Source organism: Lipophrys pholis, assembly GCF_963383615.2.
Source record: "Lipophrys pholis genome assembly, chromosome: 16".
Lineage (NCBI taxonomy): Eukaryota > Metazoa > Chordata > Actinopteri > Blenniiformes > Blenniidae > Lipophrys > Lipophrys pholis.
This window is the reverse complement of record NC_137634.1, coordinates 3,750,305-3,761,737: the sequence shown is the minus strand read 5'-3', so window position 1 is coordinate 3,761,737 and position 11,433 is coordinate 3,750,305. Positions and strand designations below refer to the sequence as shown.

The window sequence follows — 11,433 nt, the reverse complement described above, 5'->3', positions numbered from 1 at the left end:
CTGGAATGACTATCCCGCACCCAACTCTGACGCAGCAGAGTAGAAAAAAATAAAAAATAAAATATGTATATACCGTATATATATATATATATATATATATATATATATATATATATATATAAGGAAGACAGGAAGCCACATTTTTGTCTTTGCTCTGGTTAGCACTGTGCTGACGCGCAGGGCTGTGGGCTGTCTTTGTTCCTGTGCTCTGTCAGTTTGAGAATGACCACTTTCCTCTGGAGGGACCCAGTGCTCGCCCGAAGGTGTCCAATGTCCCCCTGGAGGGACCCTGTGTCCTCCATGAGGGGCTCAATATCCCCCTGAAGAGGCCCAATGCCCTCATGGAAGTGCCCGACGTCCTCCTGGACCGCGGGCTCCGCCGCCGCCTGCTGCACCGAGCTCTCCGTGACCAAGTCCTGGCACTCGTGCGGCAGCAGCATGGTAATGACGTTCGAGTACCCGCCCTTCACCGCCAGGTGTAACGGGCTGAGGCCCTGTTTGTCCAGCACGGATCCTCCGTCCGGGCAGTGAAGGAGCAGCTCCTTCAGGACCTCGCAGTGTCCGTTCTCCGCCGCCATGTGGCAGGCGGTACGCAGATCCTGGTTGGATGCGTAGGGGTCCGCCCCCTGTTCGATCAGCATCTTGACTGTGGCCAGGTGGCCTCGCTGCGAGGCCAGGTGCAGCGGAGTGAGTTGTTGGGCGTTCCACGCGCGGATATCCGCTTTGTGCTTGATCAGGAGGCGGGAGGTGCTGGTGTGGCCCGTCTCCGCCGCCACGTGAAGCGGTGTGTTGGACCCGGCCGACGTCAGGTGGACGTCCGCTCCCAGCTCAATCAGAATCCGTGCCACTCGATACTGCCCCCTCTGGGACGCCAGGTGCAGAGGCGTGCGGCCGTCGGTCGTCTGGCCGTCCACGTCGGCGCCGGCCTGCTTGACCAGCAGCTTCACGATGCCCAGGTGGCCCTGCCAAGCGGCGAAGTGGAGCGCCGTCCAGTTGTCCTTGCCTTTAACCCGAATGTTGGCCCCGCGGCTCAGGAGCACCCGGATCACGTTCTCCTGGCCGTGCTGGCAGGCCACGTGAGCCGGCGTGCGACCCTGACCGTCGGTCTCGTTGATGGCTGCGCCGCGGTCCAGGAGCAGCCGCGTGATGGCCTCGTCCCCGTTCTGCGCCGCCCAGTGCAAAGGCGTGTACTGGTCCTCGTCTTTGGCGTTCACGTTGGTGCAGCGCCGGCCGAGCAGGAGCTCTGCCAGCGGCTTCAGGTGCTTCTCCGTGGCCACGTGGAGCGGCGAGGAGCCGCGGGAGTTCGAAAGGTTGGGATTGGCGTTGCTCAGGAGGAGGAACTTGACAGCCTCCTCGTTGGCCGTGGCGATGGCGTGATGGAGCAGGCTGCCCCCTCCGTCCAGGACCAGGTCGACGTCCTGCGGCTGGAGAATCTTCATCAGCTTGGCGATGTCTTTGTTCCTGATGGCCTCACACAGCTTGCGCTTCTGGACCTCCGCTAATTCTGTACAACGAAGGGAGAAACTTCAATGTCTTGGTCAGCAAATTAATGAATAATACTGAATTACTGATTTGACCGTAGACATAGTGTGTCCAATATCCAAACCACACATCACCTCATCACAATACGTGACCACAGTGGTTCTTAGTTGAGCTCTTACCACACGGGCTCTCCTTCTCGAAGGACAGCGTGATGGAGTCTTGGGAGGAGAAGGCGGAGTCTGCAGAGGAGATGCCCGACAGTCTCTTGCATGTGTTCTCCTTGCTGTGGCAGCTATCCTCCGTCACTAGTTCGAAGCTCTTTGAGATCCAGGAATCCACCTTGGTCACCAGCTCCGACAGGGTGTAGTCTTTATCCGGCAGCGTGGCCGACTTCGGACGCACCGGCTTGCTGTCGTTCTCCTGTGGAGCAAAAAATACATAAATCCGGGTGAGTGCAAAGACCCGGACATTCTGTACATTTCTAGTCATGTGACTGCCGCTCTTATCCAAACCTTCCGTTTGCGTACGGAAGTCCGGTCTGTCCTCACACACGAGTTTCACGGTGACAGCTGTCACTTGCCATAAACTGGATGTTTTCTGAATGTCACGTACACAACAAGCAGCACGGAAGTGACAGCGCTGCTCACAGGTTAAACAATGCCATCTGTCGACATTCCTCTCCTGTGATGCAACGACTCTCCAATCAAACAAATGACTTATAAAGTCATAACAATGTCCGGACGGAAGAAAAAAATTCAATAAAACCGGTGGTGTTTTGGTGGATGGTTACACATTGATGAGGAAGGCAGGAAATGGGTCATCGTCTGAATATTTTAGAGGCACGATAACTGCTCAGGAACGCAACGACTGAGAAGGAAAACACCTGTTCAGGAAAAAAAAAAAGACTCTTCCTTGAACTTTTAAAGACGGTAAACGTCGCTTCACACAACAAATCTCAAAATGAAAACGTTTTGGAAACGATGTCGGATTACAAGGAAAAGACAACGACCGCATAAAGGACTCCAGTTACGCTCAGAGATGACCTGAGGACACTAAAGGACCAGATTGAGAGCATCACTGCATGAGCTCACGGAGAGCCGTCCTCTCTTACCAGGCCACCCGTGGGGGAACTCGGCGACGTGGGCTCGGGCTCCGACGTGGACAAGGTCGGCGTTCTCGCCTCCTCCTGAGGTTTGGAGCAGAGCTCCTCGGCTTCGGATGTGATCTCTGGAAGGACAACGGCTCCCGTGTGAGGGCTTTTTTTTTTTTTTCCCCGGGAACTAAAGAAACATTCACCTCTGGGAATTTTCTGTTGCCGTGAAGAAGACGGACTCACCCTGGAAGCTGGGTCTGGCGTCGGGCTTTGTGGCCCAGCAGCGCTGCATGAGGCTGAGGAATCCAGCGCAGGCTGAAGGTCGACAGCGTGGCACTGCTCCCAGGTCCGGACGCACTCCTTTCACCACCTTCACCATGATCTGCAGGATGTTTTTGTCTCCTGACGGGAACAACAACAACAAAAAATAAAAGTTTGATTTCACAAAGTGCCGTTCCATAACTGCGAGTCCCACGCCTTTCTAGACAGCCAATTATACGGAGGTTTATCACCCTCTTCCTGTGTGGGGGAGATATGGGAGTGTTGTTTCCCATGGGAGCAAACAGGGAGAAGCTCCCTAAGCCCCGGCTCTGGCCTCTTGTGTTTAATCTGACTGTGGGATCGGCCCAGCCAGTGATTCAGAACAAACAAGTCGAGGCCTTAATCGCCGCCGCTTCGCCTCCCATTGTGGCCATAATTCCCCTCGCAGGTGAAGAGGAGTACGAAGGGGAAGGGAAGGTAACCGGCCCGCGTCACTTTTTGATTCTATCTGGATCAACTTAGGCGGTACCGACATGGAAGCACCCGATCGAAGGCACCGGGCCTCAACCTGATACGCCTGGGAAAATAAAACACTACGTGGAAAAAAAAAAGAAAAGGAAAATAGTCTGAGCTTGCCGGTCTGGCCCCGTCCACCTGCCAGGAATTCACAGAGTAAACACACACACACACACACACACACACACACACACACACACACACACACACACACACACACACACACACACACACACACACACACACACACACACACACACACACACACACACACACACACACACACACACACACACACACACACACACACACACACACACACACACACACACACACACACACACACACACACACACACACACACACACACACACACACACACACACACACACACACACACACACACACACACACACACACACACAGGAAGGTGTAACCTGTGTGTTCTCATTGTGTTTACGGGAAATTATGAAAGCTCATTCGTGCCAAGTTAAAAATAGGTGGAAAATTTGGAGCGATTAATGAACCACATGGAGGAGTTTGACCTTTGCTCTTTTTTTTTTTTAAATTCATTTTGGTTCAGTGTTTAAGGTTGCTAAATATTTTCCCCACCCACAGCAGTGACGTTTTAAACAAATTGTACAAATCAAACAGTGACTTCATGTCACCTCAGGGGTGAATTTTAATCATTTTCTTCTCCCTCAACTTGGAACTCTCAGTGTTCGACTTTGGTGGGTCGTTTATTTAAAATCAGATAGATTGAAGGAAACAACTCGAGACAGAAATACTACCAGTAATAGAAGATCAGATCAGACCCAAGTTTTAGTAAAGTCACATAGATGAAGGAAGTAAAATTAATCTTTTACAAAGACAAAAGAAGAAAAAAAGAATATAATTTAAATGTACTTTTTTTTTAGAGATTCCTCTTCTCAAACAAACACATTACAATTGGTTATGTCTTCCAGTAGAACTGATATCACACACTTATGTTGTATATTTGATTATTAGATATCAAACACTTTATTATTACGGTTACAGTTATTGTGTATTAAATCTGAAATGCTTCACAGTTTGAATCGTGGAAAAAACTAACTTTTGTCACCTAAATTGTTTGTATAAATTAAAATAGGAATAAAATGCATTAATAATGGTGAAGCATCAGTGTGGAACTTAAACATGTGAAAAACTATACGTATCAATAATTATTAGGAGAAAAGTGACCTTTTTAATGGGAGAGTATTAATCCCATTCATGAGGAGAAGAAAATGACAGGAGGTAGATTTGTTTTTTCATCATGCACTTTGAGGAAAAAGTCAGAATGTCCAGAATAAAGTGGACCAATCCATACAATTAATCATGGAGGGGTTGTCAACATTGTATTTCAACTTTATTTCCGATTTTTTTTCTTGAAGTGCAAGATTAAAAATAAAAAAAAAAATAATAAATCACCTCCCATCATTTTATTTTCTCATGAGTGGCTCCAATTTTCTTCTGTTCCTCTTCTCTGATGTTAAGAGGAAAAAAAAGTTGGCACCAACTAAAATCTAAAAAGTTGACCTTGACTGCACATAACTTGTTGTAAAACGCCAGAAGTGGTGACTGGTATAAGCGTAGAAGAATGAAACAGACCCTATATACGTCTTATGGAAGGAAGGATCTCTTCTTCCACTTGAGTGAAAACAGAAAGTAGTTTAGTTTACGGAAAACTACTGAAGGGAGGTGAAGCAGTATTTGGTTCATTTCCATCACTGACTCATCGCCACAATAATCACGACTATTGTTCAGTTTTTATCCACTTGGGAAAAGAAAAGAAGTAAAGTTCCTTGTTGAACTTTGACCTCTGGACGGGTCTCACCTTGGTAGGGTTTCTTCTGAGTGAGAATCCCCCAGATGACGATGGAGAAACTGGAAAAAAAAGAAGAGACAAAATGGTGAATTTAAGGAAATCAACGTCTTACTGGAATTTAAAAAAAACAAGAAGAAAAGGTGGTAGTTGACTGGTGTTTTCCCCAAAGCTTTAATTCCTCACTCATAACTAAAAGATTGGATGGTTAAGGGCCAAAAAAAAAAATAATCCCCACCTGTACACGTCATGCTTGGTGTCCGACACTCGGTCCTTCTCGATGATGCTCTCCGGCGGCAGGTAGGCGATGGTGCCGCAGAATCCGTCTCTGCTGATGTCGTCGGCCCGTGACAAGCCGTTCCACCGGGCCAGGCCGAAATCTGATATCTGAGGCAGAGGGAGAGAGGGAGAGAGGGAGAGAGGGAGCGAGAGAGAGAGAGAGAGAGAGAGAGATCAGATAAGACCCTCAAACAGCCCAGCACGCCCCCCGTCTCTCATGAAACATCATGGCAGCGATGACGAACCCTGCTAAGTTCTCATTATGTGCGCTCAGTGGTATGGTGAGGGCAAACGCAGCCGTGTCCCAGCCTGCAGGAGAGGAGAGGCCCTGCACACCCACACACTCTAACACACTAACACACGCACACTGAGGGAGGTTTAATAGGAGCTAAATGAATCCTGTCAGGACAGGCCCCGGTGAGGTGTTTACATCCAGGTATTAAACTCCAGAGACGACGGTTCCCACCCAGCCCAGCGCGACTCAGAGTCATTTAAAAATGGATGAAGGGGAGGCAGCGGAGCACCACGCCAGCGCCACGAGGCTCCTAAATTAAAGTGTGTATTTGAATTCTGGTCAGATCAAAACGAGCTTTATGGCTTAAAAGAAGCACTATTTTCTACGATCTACCAGATAAAACTTCACCGAGAGCAGAAATCCTGTTGAACCTTTAAAACGATGTGACACAGCTGAAGTTGTTCAATTACAAAATTTGTTTAATTGATTTTTTCTTTTAAGCTTTTAACGTTTTTACCTGGTTGTAGTTATTTTAGTGGATTAAATCTTGTAGCCATAGTGTTTTATGTGTGTTTTGACCGTTGCTGTTAAGATCTGAGGGATTTCAGCCATTTTATTTCTGCTCTTTGAGCCATTTTGACTCCTGGTTTTAGGCCTTTGAGCTGCTTTTAGCTACTTTACTTGTTTTTAGATGGTTTTCTCTTTCTAATTCAGCTGTTTTGATTCTTTTAGGAATCTTGGCTTGTTTTTTTCATTTGACAATTGTTCTCTTTGTAGCCATTTTAGATGTTTTAGCTTTTTGCCCTTTTTTTTCAAGGAGATAAGAATTTATTTGCGATGCAGATTATATTATTTATTTAGGGCTACTTTCAGGAAAGCTTCAAGGAGCCAATATGAATTAGAAAAAGAAGCCGATGCTGCAGAGCCATGGGTCATAACAAAGGATTAACATCAAATCAGGGCATTTCTACTCGCTCAGTTTTCGGGGTTTCATCTCTTCACGTGGCGATGAGCTCCTACCTTGACGTGATAGTGGGCGTCCAGCAGGATGTTGGCCGGCTTCAGGTCCAGGTGGAGCAGCGGCGGCTCCATGCAGTGCAGGAAGTTCATCCCCACCGCCGTCTCGTGGATGATGCGGAAGCGGAGCTCCCAGGGCAGCGGCTCGGTGGCCAGCAGCGTCTCCAGCGAGCCCGTCTCCATGTACTCCATCACCAGGCCCTGGGGGTCGCCGCAGATGCCGTACACGGGCAGGATGTAGCGGAACTTGGCCGCCTCCATCTTCTTGGCCTCCTCCAGCAGCTCCGAGCGCTCCCTGCGTTACAGAGAACCAATCACAGTCCGGCTCCACACCTCCCTGCTGCTCTACAACGCGTCGCCGGCTCATCCCTGCACAGGTCGCTTACTCATGTGTTCTTGTGCGAGCATGATCAAGCGATTTCTGAAATCACGCACACTTTTTGACCTTTGCTCCCGCGCGGCGTGGCGCTCGGTCGTTCATCCAACCGGCTCCATGATCAAACATTAACTTGATCGCTGGGAGATTCTGCTCATTCCAATGCCGTGGCTGCCTCGGCTCCCTCAAATTCCAACACATTATACATCAACTTCACAGATTAACGCTGAATGCCTATCAGCCGTGAGGGGGGGGGGGGCTGTGAGGTCGTGACCCTGGGGTATAATTCATCCACAATATGGGTGGAAACTGTGCAACGGTTCACTTAAAGACACTCCAGCACAGCAGGAGAGCTCAGCCAGGCTTAAAACACTTGGAAAGAAAAAATACATAAAGAGTGTTTGAGCGTTGCTCAAGCTTTATCAGCGCGCCGCCGGCGGCGCTCATGACATTCCTCAAACACAAGCGTGCAGGTCATTCATGACCTCAGCGCTCACACATCTCACGCTTTCAAAGAGCGGCGTCTTAATGAGGACACGTGAGAGACGAGGAACGAGCCGGATGTTTCCCCCCCCCCCCCGCAACCAACAATCAGTGAAATGAGCCGAAATGCAGCAAAGAGATTCGAACGCCATGCGAGTCTGTTCTGGTCTCAGATTACTGTAATTGTGAGCAACGGGTGGCAAAAAAATAAACAAATAAAAACCTCTGCCAGGGCAGGAACAACCAAACAAACAGAGGAGCACTTGTTTACTAAAGCTCCCTCTAATCCAAAGTGCTGCTCAGCACCTCACAATGTCCCGCTCCGGCGGAGAGGCCCGGCAGGACCGGTTCAGCAGCTTCTTGCATTGTCTGTGCCACACAGCGGCCGACACACAAAGGCGTCTTTGAGCCCCTGATGCTGCTGCTGCTGCTGCTGCTGCTCAGCGCAGACTGCAGGCAAACTACTGTTTATGTACCCTGCCGATGTTTGCAGGCGATAACATCACCGGTTCAGGTTCACCGGAGCCTTTAAGTTTGCGGGGGAAGATGGCGGTCTTTAACGCCGCCCGTTTGAAATGAGCCGGCGACCATGACAAGATAATAGATCGGTGTGGATTTTTCTCAAGTTTCTCACAGCATGATTAGATCTGTCTGTGTGTGTGTGTGTGTGTGTGTGTGTGTGTGTGTGTGTGTGTGTGTGTGTGTGTGTGTGTGTGTGTGTGTGTGTGTGTGCACCACAGACTGAATGTGAAGAGTGAAATCTTCCCATGATGCTGCATTCAGGTATCAATAATCCACAAAGCAACAAATATACATCATGTTTAAAAAACAACAACAACAACATGCCTTCTTCCGACACACGGATAGAAATCACAAGGGGAAGAGAAAATTTCACCCTCAAACAAAATCTTTGAGCGAAACATGAAAGAGCAACGTCAATATACACAAATGGATCAAGGTGTAAAACCATATAGCTCAAGTCTCTAGCCGAGTTTGGTGTGATCTATATTTATATATATATATAACCTGAAATTGCCTGTTTAATGTCAAAGGCATAATTTCTGCCATCATTTTTCAAACATTAACTCACTCAAATGAGTGTTTTATTTACAGTTAACCCTTTAGGAGCACTCACTGAAACACTTTGAGTTGTTTAAGATTTTTTTCTCCAGTTTGTATGGCTGAAATCAACATCTTTATATGCTCTGTATTTAGATAAATATAACCACAATGTGACACACCACTGAATCCTACTATCTTACATCATAATGTGCCATTTACAGCCTGAATAAGAAGGAATAGCTGCATTGGATGTATGTTTGAAAGGTGAAATACTACATAAGTAGGAGTGGAAATTGCCTAAAGGGTTGAAATACTGCGGTCAGCTAGGGTGTGTGTGTGTGTGTGTGTGTGTGTGTGTGTGTGTGTGTGTGTGTGTGTGTGTGTACACACTCGGCTTTGACCCTGGGAGCCATGTCCTCACTGGAATACCCAAACATGGCCTGTTGTTTGTTGCTGAGGCACATTTCCAGCTGCCCAGACTGCCACACAGTGACTCACTCAGTACCTGAGGCTCAGGGTCTCTGCTGGCTGCCCTGAGCACCATCACACGTGAAAAGATAGACTGAGGACAGGTTTCACAAAGGAGTGAAGTGAGTCTTTGACCCACTACCGCTGGGACTTACTTCTCGTCCATGTGAAGGCAGGGAGGGCACTTGATGGCCAGCCATGTTTTCCACTGTTTGTGCCGGACTTTGTAGACTTGTCCAAATCCACCAGAGCCTATTTTCTCCCAGCTGCCAAACTCAGAGGAGTCAAAGGTCCGTAGGAGCCCCATATTCCCATGTGGAGAATCCGGGACGTCCATGTCCGAGCCGCGGGTCCCACCAGCAGTAAACTCCTTCCCTCTGTTCGTCTCCAAGGTGAAAATCTCTGGGGAGGGGAGGACAGACTGCTCACACTCTGACAAACACACCGACCTGCCCGCTTGTGAGCTCTTCCTTGTTTTTCCCCTCTGCCTACACTGAACCAGGCCCCTCCCTGGAGCTGAGAGAGGCCCTTCCCTCTGGCTCCCTCCTCCTACCTGAGCCAGGCTCCTCCTCCTACCTGAGCCAGGCTCCTCCTCCTTGGGTGTGTCCTAATAGTCCCTCCTATCTCCTTTCCTATCCACTTCTCCTTAACCCCAGAAGAGTTTAAGTGATGCAGATCATGTAAGTTACCAAAGCGATAATCTGCCTTGATCAACTTGAAATCATCTAGAACTCAGATCCCAACTGGGAAAGTTCTGGATGTTGTAGAACCAACACAGGAAAGTTTTTGTGCAGCCTATTCTCAGTTTGATTGGAGCTTTATTCACCTGGCAGCCGTTTACCTTTAGTTCCTCTCTTCCTTTGATTTACATTCAAACCTTGAGATATATGAGATTATATCAGTGGTCAGAGTTACAGGGGAAAGAGGTAGAAATGAGCGACGCTCCACTCAGCCTTCACGCTCGTTGGACTGAGCACCGCGCTGCAAATGTGCCAAAATAAACACCCAAACAAACAGCCAATCAAATAGTGTTTTGTGGTTTTTAATGCATTATGACACATTTTAGGTATTTATATGATTGAATTACATAAAACAAAGGACTTATGGAAAATGTGTCATAATCCCGTCTGAACAGCAGGTTTAGTTTTTAACAGAACATGAAGGCAGAGCTGAGCGCGTGAAGAGAGTGGATGTTGGGCGAGAGCTGGAAAGACGCAGTGAGTCCGAGAGCTGGACGACAAACCCGCGTGAAAAACGCCGCGATTTGGCGTGAAAGTCTCGAACATAAAAATCTATTAATTGAACGTAGAAAAGCATTTTGTTTGCTCAAGTTTTTTTGTGCACAAAATTTCACACTGCTCACTCCGGATCATGGCACAAGTAGAATTCTACAGGCTCCTCCCACGGCAGATAAGCCCCTCCCACTACAGAGAAGCCCCTCCCACTGTTTGCTTCACGCCTCGTCTTTCAAACAGAGTGGAGACACAAACCATCACGCCGTCACCACAATTGTCTCCACGATGCCCTGAAGTCTTGAGCTTTCTCTCACGTCTGCCAGGAGGAAGAAAAAGAAAAAGAGAGAGAGTATTTATTGTAAAGTACCCGAGTCCATGAACTCAGGAATGTACCATTTAATAAACACACCTTTGTCCCTCTGCAGCACATTATATAACCCCGAGGTGGAAAAAAGTTCAGTGAACAATAGGAGGGTTATGTGATATTGACCTGGTGTGTGGACTCATCGTCTCAGGACACACACACACACACACACACACACACACACACACACACACACACACACACACACACACACACACACACACACACACACACACACACACACACACACACACACTGAATGAATATTGTGTTCTCTTTACTGATCTGCTTCTACATGAAGATTTAAAAGATTCACACACAAAATAACATTTGCAGAGCCTCTTAAAAAAAAACACAGTTTCGGACTTAAACCCAAATCTCTCTCTTCTTTGTGTTTTTCAGCCGTTAAGTTCAGTGTTTAATCCAAGGATTCTCACTTCAAGACGGGTAAATGATTCATCCTTCACTTATCATAAAACAACAGTAATGTGGAGATTAACCCCGCGTTATCTGCTCCGGTTTAAAGCCTGACATATGTATGTGATGATGCAAGTTCCTGTAAGACTCGGTATGTGTGCTGCGTGTCAAGACTGAGGGCGGAGATAAGAAATGAAGCATGTCTGCAAGAATCTGCAGGCAAACAGTGATTCCATCTGAAATGTTTGAAAAAATACATTTAAAAAATGAGTTAATATAGAAAGAAAATAATTACAGGATCA

At 47.6% G+C, this 11,433-nt stretch overlaps 1 protein-coding gene across 1 annotated transcript; it reads right to left on the bottom strand.

Moving 5' to 3' along the window:
* Positions 1 to 14: 14 nt before the first annotated feature.
* On the bottom strand, positions 15 to 9,604 carry ripk4 (receptor-interacting serine-threonine kinase 4). Its single transcript, XM_080483184.1, has 8 exons — positions 9,271 to 9,604; positions 6,730 to 7,021; positions 5,434 to 5,582; positions 5,208 to 5,257; positions 2,819 to 2,977; positions 2,594 to 2,709; positions 1,662 to 1,902; positions 15 to 1,504 (listed from the first exon to the last, which is right to left on the bottom strand). Exons 1-8 carry the CDS (start codon positions 9,450 to 9,452, stop codon positions 159 to 161), a joined length of 2,535 nt encoding a protein of 844 aa, XP_080339310.1. The 5' UTR covers positions 9,453 to 9,604; the 3' UTR covers positions 15 to 158.
* Between the last annotated feature and the right edge of the window lie 1,829 nt (positions 9,605 to 11,433).